The sequence below is a fragment of the Oncorhynchus gorbuscha genome, linkage group LG04 (assembly GCF_021184085.1).
Source record: "Oncorhynchus gorbuscha isolate QuinsamMale2020 ecotype Even-year linkage group LG04, OgorEven_v1.0, whole genome shotgun sequence".
In the NCBI taxonomy this organism is placed as follows: domain Eukaryota; kingdom Metazoa; phylum Chordata; class Actinopteri; order Salmoniformes; family Salmonidae; genus Oncorhynchus; species Oncorhynchus gorbuscha.
In genome coordinates, this window is record NC_060176.1 from 35176423 (window position 1) to 35192189 (window position 15767).

Here is a 15767-nt window from a genome sequence, read left to right on the forward strand (position 1 = left end):
TATTTAGTTAATCATTTTAGAATAAGACTCATGTAACAAAATGTTGTAAAAGTGAAGGGTGTAACGGGAGTTGTCGTCAACAAAGAAATACAAAACATAGAATGCCCACCCAAATCACACCCTGACCAAACCAAAATAGAGACATAAAAAGTTCTCTAAGATCAGGGCGTGACAAAGGGCTCTGAATCATTCCAGAATGCACTGTATCTGCATTAAATTATATTATTTGCTACTAACCTGTGTATGAATATCATTAGCTTAATTAAATACCCTCATTCCCTGTTAAAACACAAGACATTTGAAATTAGTCATAGAAATAGGCCCATATTCCTGTCTGAAAGAACGCATAAAAAGACTGAGGTGAGTCCAAGAAAGAGAGAAGCTCGCAATTTGGGACATTACTGCATTATACTTCTATTGGTCCATTTTAAAGCTAGGACTACAGTACACAGGCAGAGGTGGCGGTAATGTACCATAACGTTGATGCCAACTCTCGATAAACCCCACAGAAGAAGAGGCAGAGATGACAACGCCGGTAGCTAGCTAGCTAGGACAACGGTAATCTGATTCCATACATTAAAACTAGTTAGATGGAGTTTGCCTTCTCCCTTTCTCTCCCTGAAGTGTAGAACTGGAAAGCTGCAAAAATGAGTCATGTGGCTCGTGATGTTTCTTTGTGCACTACTAGCTCACCAATTATGGTATCACATTATACTTGTCACGGCTTTCCTCCTCTTCTGAGGAGGAGTAACAAGGATCGGACCACTACGCAGCGTGGTAAGTGTCCATGATACTTTAATAATAACTGAACACGACTCAATACAAAAATAACAAAGAGAATGAAAACCGAAACAGTCCTGAACGGTGACACAAACAATAAAACGGGAAACAATCACCCACGAAACACAGGTGGGAAAATGCTACCTAAGTATGATTCTCAATCAGAGACAACTAACGACACCTGCCTCTGATTGAGAACCTTACCAGGCCAAACACAACATTGAAAAACGAACATAGACAACCCACCCAACTCACGCCCTGACCATACTAAAACAAAGACATAACAAAATAACTAAGGTCAGAATGTGACAATACTTGTGTGCTAGGATGGAAGTTTTTCTTTGTCAATACACCCAACAATAATAATTTGGCATATAACCCATACTATCTCAACTGTCAATAACTTTCACATTTATAATTGTATGTGTCATGAACCCATTGTGACAAAAATAACTAAGGTCAATTTCCTTACAGATCTTCAACAGCAAGCTCCTCTGGCACCCATGTGAGTTGATGTTGTCTACTGGATAGTTGTCTACTGGATATTTGTTTACCTATCTGCCAATAGGTGCCCTTCTTTGCAAAACCATTGGAAAACTTCCCTGGTATTTTTGGTTGAATATGTGCTTGAAATTCACTGTTCAATTGAAGGACCTTACAGATAATAATGTGAGGGGTACAGAGATGGGCAGAGTCAGTCCATGCAACTTATTATTTGAGTTAAGCACATTTCTACTCCTGAACTTATTTAGGCTTGCAATAACAAAAGGGTTGAATACTTAATGGTATACAACAATGAAAATGTGTGCAGGGAACAAGCTACCATTTTCCACTGGTACTTGAAGAACTTGAATGAATGGATTAACACAATTGACTTCAGGACTACAGTCCCAATTTTAAATTAATCATGTAACAATTAACTCATTAGGATCTGGGGCACCACCAGAGCAGTTCTTTAGAGTTACCACCTCAAATTAAACTCTAAAAGGTCTTCGCCTATCACACCTATAAACAAATTATTAATCATAACCTCGTGTCAGATCATCATTCTGGACAGGGGGGGGGGGGGAAGAGTACTTATAGTACTCTTATACTTTGCACACAAACCACCGCTTCCCTGAACTACTGTATGTGTCTTTGGAATGGCAATTTCACCATGACCCATCATCTGCTGATCACCAGTTCTCTTAGCTACAGATTGTTACACCAGATAATGTGATTTAACCAACATTTTTTGCTATCCATTTACTGGGAGTTACAGGATAGGTACTGTTTGGTGTAGCACAGAGAATTTTTGACCGACCTTAGCAATGCTGTCTTCATCCTCGATTCAGGGAAAAAGGAGCCTCATAGAATGTCCTTGTCCAGTGGCAGGGGTCAGTTTGAATTTAGAAAATGCTGTTATTAAAATAAAATAATTCTCCACAAAGTACTTCAAGAATATGTGCGCCGCCATCATGTCTATTTCAAGTCTTCTCACTCATTGATTGAGACAGGTCTCTGACATGCAGCACTTTGGGGTGGGCACTCACCTGTCTTGATCAATGAGAGAAGACTTGAAATGGACAAGATGTCAGCAAAAATCTTTGGGTAAATCACATTATCTTCTGTAACAATCTCTAACTACAGTTCCCTGAACTTGTGTGTCTTTACACCTGAAAAATACTTGGACACACTGAACTGTACTACACTGTTGATACTATTTATTTTGTATGTTACTTTTACCATATACCATTGTTCTTGAATACTCAGGTCTCTTGAGTTAGGATTAAATATTGTACACTCTTCTGTATTTTACATTTGACAAATAAACAAACATTCTTTTGATATCTGGTTGATGCTACATAGCCCTGTAAAGCTTATTTAAATATTTGATCTTCTGTGAATCCATAAGAGCAGATACATTTTGAAGATTGATAAAAAAAAATATCCATATTTATGCTATGGTGGTTCTACATCAGGGTTATCCAACCCTGTTCCTGGAGCGCAACAGTCCTGTAGGTTTTCACTCCAACCCTAATCTAGCCCACCTGATTCTAATAATTCGCACCGGTTACACAGGCAGGCCAATTCTGATATCCATTAAATGGTCTTAATCACATCAGATATTTTTTATAACTGATATGTTTGGTCAAAATACCAATTAGTGGAGAAAAAAAATCTTAATTGGACTGCCTGTGTAAAAGCAGCCATAGTCCTTCATCTGGCTTCGATACACTGGCAATGGTGGGCTGGGGAAGCTGATACTCTTTGTGCTTATGGCAATGGGCTTCTCCTGTCTGTGGTCAATGGCCAGCTGGATAAGACTCTCCCGATAATGGTGTAGGGCTTCTTAACCACCAACTGTTTGCTCCTCTTGCAGAATATTTGCTGGTACTGCACCTCTCCTGGAAAGACATGGTTGTGGTCTTAGCATTTTACACTTTTTGTGGAAGGGACGTAGGGCAACATGCCTTTGTTGGTAAAGGTATTAACCTAATGGGACCTGCTAGCATATTCATTATGGACAATGAGGGGACATTGGGAGCTGCTTTTGAGAGGAAAGATCAGTCAACAAAGTGAATGGGCTGGGAGACAAAAGGTGTGAAAAGTCTTAGGAAGGCAGTTCTCACACAGTATGAATTGTTGTGTATGGGAGATTGAGGTGCCATTTCTCCTCTATCGTTCTCATACATTTACTGTCTAAGCACAACTCAACCAAAAGCCCTTCCTCATCTCAAAGTACTGTATGTAAAACTCCCCTAGCCCATTGACTTTGACTGATCATTCTTGTCAATAGTAGCCCTTTGCAGGGGAGTTTTGTAGATGTGCCTTGGTATTGTGTTTTGAGGATAATCCCTGCAGAGAGGATAATGAGGTGGTTGTAATTACTGTTGTAGTCTTGATTTTCTAGATTTCAGTGTCCCTTGCTGGTTTCTGTTCCACAATATTGTTGTGCTCCATAACCGCAAGGTGTGTCAGCTCCCTCATGCTTATGTACACAAAATGCCCCCGCTTTGCAGTATTTTTCAGCAGGGCACTGTGGAATGACTCCAGATAACCTGTTTTACAAAGAGAAAAGGTACAACTTGAAGATTAGACTAAATTGATTACATGGTCTGGAAGGTACTGTTGTCCTCAGGCTACCTCTAACCACCTGTAACCCCATAACACAAACACTACCCAATTCATGTTTATACCATGTTAACCCACTGTTCCCCAGGCACGATCGTCTTTCTCTTGCTGTGAGCTAACAAGTGTCACTAAATTGGCAGCAACTTTGCCAGCCAGCTGAGATTGGCTGAGAACCAGCTAACCAACCATAGAAGATTTATAGAAATGCATCATTGCTACCAACACACAGTGAGTTAGCTATATTGACAATTATATTTTTAGTAATGGAGTGTTTTCCAGACAAGTGTAGAATAGATGGCTACCAAATTGAAATACTCTTTATCTAGTCAAATTAACTAGTTTTCGCTAACATCAGTCAAAGATAGAATGAAAGAACAAACAAACATGTTTACTCTAATGAAGGTAGCTATCAGTCTAGCAGTGACTACCATGGCATAGGCAAAATTGATTAACAGTGTTGTGGCAGACCAGGGGTTGGGTCAAAACGTGTACACAGATTAGATACGGACAGAGTTGGATTAGCTCAGTTTCAAAGGTGTTTATTCAAATAATAGTTCAAAAGAATAGGTCTCCCCCATGAGACCCTATCTGGGATACTGTCTTCTTGGTCTTGCTGTATCCTGTGGGGATCAAAAACTGAACTCACTCCTGTTACCTCTGTCCCCAACTATACGGGAGTCCTGTCTTCCCCTACTCTCTCCCCTGTGTGCTGCCTTTCTGGCAGCTTCATGGGATTGGTACAGCTGGTGAGCAATCAGCCCCAATTAGTCCTGTCCGGAGAGCCTGTCGAGACCTGGCACGTCCAGCAGATGGCGCCATCGCATCGTGATGTATACTCCCGTCTGTCACCAGGCCTCGACAAGTCTCTCCCTGGTGGCTGACCTGCTGTACGCCAGTGTGTATACTAAAAGATAGCTATATGATTTGCAGGACTGTAACGTTAGCTAGTTAACGTTAATTGAGAATGTTCTGTTTTCTGGTGAAGAAAAAACATTGCTGGTATCGCATCACTTCTCAGCTGTCGTCGAAATGTATTCCCCATCAGTTCAGCCTGAAAATCCTGATAATGTTTGGTCACCGCATCATTCTTGATAGTCCCAAGGCACTGGCAGAATCGAGGTGAATCTGGTAGGCAGAATGGTGAAAGATAACTAATTTTCGCGCTTGTTTGTAACTAGCACAGCCGCAGAACACCACACGGTCATGATGACAAACAGGGATAAACAAACGTTATCAAAAAAAATATTGCCTAGAGAAGTTCTGAGATTACTGTGTGTTGGTCGTTCATGTGTGCATGCCCCCTCTACCTAGCGGGCGGTATCAGCATTGAATGCCAGACTTTGGTTCACTATGAGCAGCTCAATAAACAGGGAGTCCAAACTTCTCGATTCTACCAGTGAAATAAAAATGCGCTTGTTCTAGCTTCTGGTTTGGATAATTGTGATGTTTACGATAAAAATGTAATGTCGTTAATATAGTAATGACTAAATGTCGTGTCAGAGCCAGGGTGAAATTCCCCGTTAATGTGTTGTATACTCAGTATCGAATCTCAATACTTTTATTGGCACCTAAGTATCATGGTAACATCGTATCGTGAGGTCCCTGGCAATTGCCATTTTATAACCTCATATAGAAGCACAATGTTGTATTCAGGAATTCCGACAATTGTTTGAAAATAAATGTTCTCAGTAGTAATCAAGCATGTGTTGTTTGCTGCTTGTTGCTAATATTTGAACGATTACACTCTTTATTTGTGTCATGTATTGTATATGATCTATCCTACTGGATGTCATTTTTCATAGTTCTATGCATGCACTATCCTATCCTCCCCTCCCTAAGGCTACTAGGTAAAGTCCATTGCTCAATTGAAAAGGGAAGTGACCCTGATAAACAGTACATGCCGTATATCTTCAGTGACAGAAAAATATGATGTGGCGTTATATTAAAGGCTGTTGTTTTGCCGTATCAAAACTACAGTCATGTAGTTTTGAGTGCTTGAGTGCTTGCTTTGAGTGCTTGCTTTGCTATCAACATTAGCCTTGCATAGAGCCGCTGTAGTCTTGTGTAGCCAGACGTCATGTTGTTTTCATGTTGTAAGGCAACAGCAGCAGCAAAAGTAGTTTATTTACTCTTTAGAAATCTTGAAAAGCATTGACACTAAAACACAATGGCTACCGTTCATTACAGTGCATTTTAGAAGACAGTCTGTATGATTTCCTGTCAAAAATTTGCTACTCGTTTAGCACTACTGATATACCATAAACCAAGTGCTACTTGCTTTGTAAAAATGCCATGGAATGAACCTTGGGATGCATTGTTCACCTTTTGTTGTCTGTGACCCACTCTTGGCATTCATCACCATCTTAGTGTGGCTTTAAGTTGCTGCTTGGCTGGTGAGAATGAGTAACTCATAAAGATGAAAGTCCATTAACAGATAACAGACCACTGCTTGGACGGCTAGGATCTTAGAGCTCACCTGAACTGGCAACAGTAAAACATGGTGAAGGGTAAGGTTGCCCTCTAGACGCTGATCTTGGGTCAGTTTATTATTTCCCCCACTAATGGTTAAAGTAACTGTCCAGTGTTAACAGATGAATTTCAATATGATTGAAATATTTTTCCATCCAAAAAATGGCAATTAATTCTGTTAAAAGGAAAATGTTCTGTTGTAATAGTGTGGGTGTGTACCTACCGGTCATTAAAAATATGAATTATAGTAGACCGCTGATTGGCCAGCTCATTCTCCTCAAGAGGATGACAAACTCCTCTATGAGGAAATACTAAGTATTTTTAAACGATCTGTTTGAGATACACGTTTGAGGTGGGGTTTTTGAAGTGCTTTTTCTCCAATTGATTCTTTGGCCACATATGAGTATAATACAACAACATTGTTTTTGGAATGTGGTAGCAAAATATTAACTTTTAAAATTGAGATTTTCGCTAGACAGTTACTTTACGGTTAGGATTGGGAGAGGGGAAGCTGATCCTAGATCTGTGCCGACTTTACCCCGGAGCTAGATTGGAGGGGTTTCAATGTGTTGGGAAGGGCTCAGGTGGTTCCTCAGAGCATTCCAGGGGCCCATGAGGGGTCTGGTCCATGTTTTGAGTGTGGCTGGCTCCAGGGTGAAATCCCGTCATAATGCTCTGGTGTGAAAGGGCAATCTGGAGCACTGACATAGCAAAGAAGTCACTCAATTGTTTCTAGCTGTAGCAGCAGGTGGACTGGCCCCTCCCTCCATTCAAATGAGTTCCCAACCAATCAGAGGGCCCTCATTTCCAAATTCTGTTCAAAACCAAAAGGTGGTTAAGAATTATGAGCACACACAGTTGTCTTTTTCTCTCTTGACTGGCCGCACATTCACTGACAAACTGATTTATTTGGGTCATTGAGGATTCCTTTGGAGCATGGATTGAGCCAAGTAATGTGGAGAAGGGTTTTTATTTAGGCTAGCAGTCTTCAGTCTTTGTTTACTGTTGAGCATCATTATGATATGGACGACTGTCAAGTTCCAGTGATAAATTCAGGCAAAGTCAAGTTACAGACATCCTCAACCCTTTTACAAACCTTTGGTGAGTTTTTCTGTTTCTACTTTCTTTATGGGTTTGTCTTGTTTCTGCACGCTGACAATATGTTACTGTTTTAGTAACCTAATGAGCTAATATGCCTTTGTTTTTATTTTGAAACTTTGAATCAACCCAAAAATGTGTATTTTATTTTGGTGGTTTTTCATCTTATTTATGTGCACATTTTTATGGTGTTCTTTAGGGGGCCATTTGGAGGCGTAGCAGGATTTCTTTTTCTAAAAGGAGTTTGTAATTCCAAACCCCCTTCGTATTGAATAATTAATGTTTGGCACAACAGTGGGACGCTTGAAAGAGTAATAGAGAGTAGAGTATCATGACGGGAAAGTGGACAACCTGGGGTTTGACTGTGTGTAGTTTTGATTTGGCAGAGCTACCACTACACCCAACCCTGGCTTGCATCCCAATTGGCACTCTATTCCCTATTTAGTGCACTACTCTTGTCAGAAGTAGTGCACTATATAGGGAACAAGGTGCCATTTGGGACTTAACCCCAGGCTCTGAAAATTACAGTTTTAATTGTGGAATTGAATTAGTTAAAATAATTAGAAGGATCAGTCCTTGGTTAGTTCTGCTCTCAGTGAGTCATTATGGCCTTCATGTGATCAAACATGCCTAATCATCTGTTCGGAGGCCATAATTATTTGATTAATAAGTTATTAATGTGGCAAACTGTCACATTTTAATAACATACTGTCATCATATGATCCAGGACAGCCTTTCCTGCGCCTTACTCCTGTTTTTTACTGTACGCCCTACTGAATGTTTCTTCTTTCACATTTAGGTCAGCTGAGCGTGTCAATAATGCCACACAATGGCTGCCTTAATATTCAGAGTAAGTATGTTATGCAGTATACTGAAGATCAGGGCCCATTTTCATAAGGGGTCTCAGAGTACGAATGCTGATTTAGGATCAGTTTGGTATTTAGATCATAATGAATAAGATTACTTAGACAGGGGTGACCTGATCCTAGATCAGTATTCCTACTCTAGTTCCTAGATACATACGGCCCCTGGTTGTGGTTGAATCTTGAATGTGTGGTAAAGTTAATGAACTGATTAATGATAATATGGGTCTGTGATTGAATAAAACGTTTGGATAACTAACCCGGGCTCAAGTTGTTTGCCCCATTAAACACCATTTTCTTTTATTGACATAAGTACTGTGTAAGTATTCCATGTTATTTGGTCTGCAGTAGACGGTTGGATGTGTAACCTCTTGTGTACTCGTCACAACTCTTCATTCACAGTCATTGAAGCCAGAGGACTCCTTGGGAATGAAAATAGGAAATGTGATTTTTATGTCAAGGTAAATTCTTGCTTCCCTTAGTTTGTTTACAGTTGAAACTAACACAGGGATTCAATCTGATCATTCGTTGTAGCGCGCTTGACATTGGTTAATTTTTGATTGAGCCTGCATAAGCAGCATGTATCTCTGTGAAAGGCGCATTATCGACATGGCTCTAAAATGTGTAATTGGATTGAATCCTGGCCTAGGTGTTCAAACAATTACTCCATTCTTTATAAACAACAAGAACATAAACAAAAAATGCATAGCTCCAAAAATTCAACTACCATATGGATGTCACCTTCTAGCATTACATTTACCCACCAAGTGGCAGGGCTGCAGTTTTTCTGAAAAACAAATCCCAGATTTGAACTTTAAATGTCTTGTCTGTTTGTGTATTATATGAGTCCAATTATTGTCAATTTCAGCTAGCGATTATCCCAGACCTCAATCTCAGTACACATCGGAAGACCGAAACTGTATTAGACTGCAAAAATCCTCTCTTCCTTGAGACCTTTTTGCTGTGAGTGGTGTTTTTAAAATTCTTGTGAAATCCCCTTCAGTCTATTGAAATATTTGATACATACCAATGTTAAGCCTTATGAGAGCTCTTACATACTTCCAACAAGTTATAAAGCATTATACCTGAAGATTTTAATAAGCTAAAGTGTTATATCTCTGTTACTCAGGGCTATTAGTGTGGAGGATTATCAGAAGAGACTGCTGGTCACTGTGTGGAATCGCAACCCATCCTCCAGGTATTTCATGTTTTTCATTATTTCAAGTATTATTTATTTTTTGATAATGATGAATTATCATTCTTATTATTAGTTGTATATAGCTTTGTTCGTTGAATATATGTTATTATTATATGTGTGATGAAGTTTGTCAACCTCCGGTCCATGGAATGTTGCTGGCTGGTCCCTGAGATGGTTAACTGACCCTAATTTAATCAGTTATACAGTGCTAATGTAAGCAGCCCCCTAAAGAGGATAAACTATAGCTTGCCAGTCCCTGGCATCAGACAGGTTGAGAAACACTTGGCACAGAACAGTACAAGCAGATCATTGTGAATTTAGGCAGATTTCACTGTGATCTAGATTTCACATTTCCAGGCAAGCATCTCCTTGAAGCACTCTCCTGTCAGCTGTTCCAGTATTGGGCAGATTACCATTTATGATATGGAGGAAGGAGAACTTGGATTACATTTTCATTGACTGGGAAAGAGAAAAACAAGGGTCATATTTATAGTGACGTTTCCCTTTGGAACCGTGGATGTAGGGTATAGTTGCCCCTATATCTTGGGTCAGTTTAGCCTTTTCTCCATTAAAGGTGAGGAATGGGGGAGAGGAAGCTGTTTCTAGATCTAAGGGAAACTTAACTCTGGAGCTCTTGTGTCTACACAGGAGGAGTGAGTTCCTGGGCTGCATGAGTTTTGGAACACACTCGCTCATAACTTCATCAAAGGTGACTAATCTTCTAATACTACAGGTTGGGATTCCTGTTTTTTGTTGTGTGTTTGAGAAGAAAAACCAAATAAAAATGTATTGGTCAGGTACACAGTTTGACACATGTTATTGCTGGTGCAGCGAAATGCTTATGTATGTTTCTAGAGCCAACAGTGCAGCAATATCTAGCAATACAATATCAATAAAAATAACAAGAAATGAAGACTTATCAGAATGAGTAATATCAGAATGAGCAGAGTCTGAAATATAAATATACAGTATATAGGATGAGAACCATGACTAGAATACAGCATCTACACACAAAATGGGCAAAACAGCATGAAAACATCATTAAGTGACCAGAACATATGCTTGTGCTGTCGAGGCAATTATTTCTGCCGGATTAACTGCTATTTAAAAAACAAAATCTCATCCACTGTTTACCGCTACACAGCTTTATATAACACACACACACACACAAACACACAAACAGCCATCTGTGGGCTCTGGGCTGGCCTTCGGTTGGGCATCAGCTGCTGAAGTGCAGTGAACCTCAAAATTACTGTGCATGCAACCCTGAGGGAGGTGGTCATGAGATAGATTAAGTTATCTGGGCAGGGCTTTGGCGCTGCTACATGTCCTCGTCATGAAAGCATTCTGAAAGTCACAAAGTAGAATAAAAAAAAATCAACCTCCTGTAATGAAGTTCGTCTGCTGTTTGAAGAGTCTCAGACCGAAATGCAGCGTGTAGGTTACTCATGACTTTTAATGAAGAAAATAGCGGTACATGAAAATAACTGAAAATACGAAAACAACAAACGAGTGAAACTAATTACAGCCTATCTGGTGACTAACACAGAGACAGGTACAATCACCCACAAAATACAACGCGCACTCAGGCTACCTAAATACGGTTCCCAATCCGAGACAACGAGAATCAGCTGACTCCAATTAGGAATCGCCTCAGGCAGCCAAGCCTAACTAGACACACCCCTAATAATACACACTCCCAATTAATACAAACCCCAATACGAAATACAACATATAAACCCATGTCACACCCTGGCCTACCCAAACATATAACAAAAACACAAGATACAATGACCAAGGCGTGACACCTCCCTGCAGTCTGTTATTTTAACAGACTATTATTTTATTCTCTCCTCTTTCTTCATTGTCTCTGTCATCTGTCTCTTCATTCATTCTCTTCCCTCTCTCTTTAATGCCCTACTCTTGTTTTCTTCCTCATCCTGTTTCACAACAACAAACACATTAACCCACAGAAACATAAATGTTAACACTAGCGTGACCAATCATCAGACAGTGTTTAATTTTGACACCCCCCACCATCAGAGGCTTATGACTTTTGACTAACCATATTATACTGTGTCTACTAGGTTATCAGTGGCTGGTATTATCTCCTGGGCGAAGAGCTGGGGAGAAGCAAGCATCTGAAAGTGGCTTCGAGACACCTCACAGGCAGGCAGGACTCTGCTGGTGAATTGAGACGGGCGCATCTGGCTTCTAAGCCACGGGGTAGGTGGGATTCACCGGATAATGAGGGTCCGGGAAAATGGGTCCATTTGGACAGATTTTTCTCATTCTTTTTCCTGCTTGCAACTGTGAAAAAGGAAAGTGCTGCGCAGCTACTCTATATCTAATAATATTTTATGGCTATTCGAACTGCTCTTGTTTGTAGAAGGAAGAGTGGACCAAGGCGCAGCGTGGTAGGCGTACATAGTGTTTTTATTGATGACACCAAAAAAACAAATACAAAACAGCAAACAGTTCTGTTTGGCACAGACACTAAACAGAAAACATGATCCCACAAACCCCAAAAGGAAAATGACAACTAAAATATGATCCCTAATCAGCGACAACAATAGACAGCTGCCTCTGATTGGGAACCATACTCTGCCAAAAACAAAGAAATAGAAAACATAGACTTTCCCACCCGAGTCACACCCTGTCCTAACCAAACATAGAGATCCTTATTATTCTCTAAGTTCAGGGTGTGACAACTATGTCTTTAGTGAAACCGATATGTCCCGTAAACAAATTAATTGAAGTGTTTCACTTTGGATTGTCCTGAGTGATTCAACATCAGGGAAACAACTCTGTTGGAAAGGCAGGCTGCTGAATGAGATGCCTGACATACCTCAACGTGCTCTTTTCTCATCCATTTTTCTCCTCCACTTTGACATGCAGGCGATTATGTTTGATCTCCTCTGAGTGGAAGGAGGAAAGGTGGGAGAGGGAGGAGGAGGCTCTCTCTGACATGGAGCTGTTTAGAATGTGTGAAAGCAGCCAGTGGTATTGTCTCCATTGAATGGCTTCCTTTCATTCAGGATGTTTTAGGAGACAGTGTTACTGAAGAGAGAGTTGTAATCACCAAGGTTACACTAAGGAAGCCCTAGTGACAGGATAGGGGGTAGGAGTCATGCAATAGGACGCATCCCTTTTTCTCTGTCTGTGAAAACAGAAGTCTATGTAACCGCAATCTAGAGTGATCTCCACAGCCCAGAGCTCTCAGCACACGACTCTCTCTGAGTTGAACTCCAGAGCCTTGTTGACTCGCTACTGGAAAGCTTAGCAGTGCACTCTATCAGAGTGCAGAGAGCTAGTCCGGACGCTGTTTCTTTCATTGCAAAGTGGCTGCTACTTTTTAGCTGAGATGTTTTGGAAGAGCAGTGCTTCAGCTTGGGATTCTTTGGACTATGTTTCAGAAGCTGCCTTGTCCAACCATGGTGCTCCAGCCTCTGGGACGGTGCTGCCTTCAAGCCCAGAGAATATGCTATGCTTAACAGTGAGTAGTGCTCCCATCTCTCCTCCTTTCTAGTTCTAGAGAGGGCAGTACAGTATAGATGAAAGTGTGTTTGACATCCATGTGATTGCCAAAGCATGTGTTGGAAAAATTCATGGATACTGATTCATGGATATCGGCAGTGTTTGGCCTCTAAAAGCTTTAAAGGCACATTTTTCATATTTTTATTTAACCTTTATTTTAGCAGGGAGTCCCCTTGAGACCAAGTGCTCTTTTTCAAGGGAGCTCTGCATGAACACAATTTATTACATTTACAACATACAAAGTAATATGTATACTTTGTTACAAGCAATTTAAAAAGCAAAACACATTCCTTGAATTACCCTAGAGGCACCAGAGCATGAAGGTGCAGAGTACTCTGCAGATTGTTTCATAAATGGGGCACAAATAAAGTTTACTGTACTTAATTTGGTACTGATCAACGGGACCCCTAGAGTTAGCCATCCCTGTGATTGGGTCTGGTGGCACGTATGTCTGTAATTTAACAATGAGTTATAGGAGAAGTTTGAATGAGGGCTTTATAAACAATAGGAGAGTAGTGCTTTGATCTATGAGACTTGAGAGAGCCATCCTACTTTCTAATACAGAATGCAATGATGTGTACTGAACCTATTGCTCGTAATAAAGTGTAGTGATATAATGATAAACTATGATTTGTTTCATGTTATTTAATGAAAAGCAATACCCATTCCTATAAAAATGTATTATACATTTCTAAACTACATCAAACATGCTTTTTGAAAGATATATTTTCATCAGTCCAGATGCCCAGATATTTTATATAGTACCGTCATACCTTAATGGTTCATGAGCTAAGTACAACTAACTGTCTTACCCTATCATAACCCAAAACAGAAGGTTGTTGTACTCTATTGTTTATCTTTTTGTTGTAATTTAGTTTTTGTAAACAAACTTTTTCTTGCCACTGTAAATTGTATGTGAACCCTTTGGAAATACCTGGATTTCTGCATAAACTGGTCATAAAATTTGATCTGATCTTCATCTAGATCACAACAATAAACAGTCTGCTTAAACTAATAAAACACAAACAATTATACATTTGTCTTTATTGATCACACCTTGTAAACATTCACAGTGCAGGGTGGAAAAAGTATCTGGTTGACCCTCATTTGGCAACAATAACCTCAACCAAACATTTTCTGTAGTTGCAGATCACACCTGCACAATGGTCAGGAGGGATTTTGGACCATTCCTCTTTACAAAACTGTTTCAGTTCAGCGATATTCTTGGGATGTCTGGTGTGAACTGCTCTCTTGAGGTCATGCATCTAAATCGGGTTGCGGTCAGGACTCTGACTGGGCCATTCCAGAAGGTGTATTTTCTTCTTTTGATGATTTACTTCTGTGTTTTGGGTTGTTGTCCTATTGCGTCACCCAACTTCTGTTGAGCTTCAATCAGCGGACAGATAGGCTAACACGTCTTGAGAAACTTGGGAACTTTATTTTTCCGTCGACGATAGCAACCTATCCAGGCCCTGAGGCAGTAAAGCAACTCCAAACCATGATGCTCCCTCCATACTTTACAGTTGGGATGAGGTTTTGATGTTGGTGTGTTGTGCCTTTTTTCTCTCCACACATAGTGTTGTGTGTTCCTTCCAAACAACTCAACTGTAGTTTCATCTGTCCAAATAATATTTTGCCAGTAGCTCTGTGGAACATCCAGGTACTTTTTTTAAACTTCAGAAGTGCAGCAAAATGTTCAGCAGTGGCTTCTTCCATGGTGTCCTCCCATGAACACCATTCTTGTTTAGTGTTTTATGTATCGTAGACTCGTCAACAGAGATGTTAGCATGTTCCAGAGATTTCTGTAAGTCTTTAGCTGACACGCTAGGATTCTTCTTAACCTCCATTAAGCATTCTGCACTGCCTCCTCTAGGGAGAGTAGCAACAGTGCTGAACTTTCTCCATAGACAATTTGTCTTGCCGTGGACTGTTGAACATCAACGCTTTTAGAGATACTTTTGTATCCCTTTCCAGCTTTATGCAAGTGAACAATTCTTAGGTCTTCTGAGATCTCTTTTGTTCAGGGCATGGTTCACATCAGGCAATTTTTCTTGTGAATAGCACATTTTGTGAGGTTTTTTTTTATAAGGAAAGGCAGCTCTAACCAACATCTCCAATCTCATTTCATTGATTGTACTCCAGGTTAGCCGACTCCTGACTCCAATTAGCTTTTGGAGAGGTCATTAACCTAGGGGTTCACATACTTTTTCCAATCTACACTGTGAATGTTCAAATAATGTATTCAATATAGACAATAAAAATACAGTAATATTTGTGTTATCAGTTTAAGCACACTGTTTGTCTATTGTTGGGACTTAGATAAAGATCAGATCAAATCTGATGACCAATTTATGCAGAAATCCAGGTAATTCCAAAGAGATCACATACTTTTTCTTGCCACTGTATAGCTTCAAAATATGATTGAAAGTTGATGTCATGGATGGTCAGTCCTTGCATCCATAACACCACCTATGTGGTTACATATCTCTATCTCCACCCCTCAGCTTTTTTTGTAAACACAGTGGTGGTGCTACCATTGGGCTAAAACACAAACTCAGGATTGTGGCTTTAACTTAGGTTAATTGAGTATGTGGGAGGAAATATTTGTTCAGAAGTGATCAAACATTCGTAAATGATGAATTGATGTGCACTCACACAGTTGTATTAGCTGATTGCATGTTGGTCACACCAGTGCTAAATGTTGTTCA

The 15767-nt window shown here is 40.1% G+C and overlaps 1 protein-coding gene across 4 annotated transcripts in view; it reads left to right on the forward strand.

The window, feature by feature from the left end:
- Positions 1-528: 528 nt before the first annotated feature.
- LOC124034002 (regulator of G-protein signaling 3-like) overlaps positions 529-15767 on the forward strand; it is an 81307-nt gene continuing 66068 nt past the window's right edge. Inside the window, exons 1-9 of one of the 4 annotated variants that reach the window (XM_046346605.1) lie at positions 529-777; positions 1255-1285; positions 8261-8311; positions 8727-8785; positions 9193-9287; positions 9454-9522; positions 10171-10231; positions 11610-11748; positions 12939-13018. In XM_046346605.1, the coding sequence (XP_046202561.1) occupies positions 8281-8311; positions 8727-8785; positions 9193-9287; positions 9454-9522; positions 10171-10231; positions 11610-11748; positions 12939-13018 (534 nt within the window). In that variant the 5' untranslated portion in view covers positions 529-777; positions 1255-1285; positions 8261-8280. Of the gene's footprint in view, positions 778-1254; positions 1286-7203; positions 7465-8260; positions 8312-8726; positions 8786-9192; positions 9288-9453; positions 9523-10170; positions 10232-11609; positions 11749-12938; positions 13019-15767 lie in introns of those variants that run through there. The other 3 variants (XM_046346607.1, XM_046346604.1, XM_046346606.1) reach the window with 3 other exon arrangements.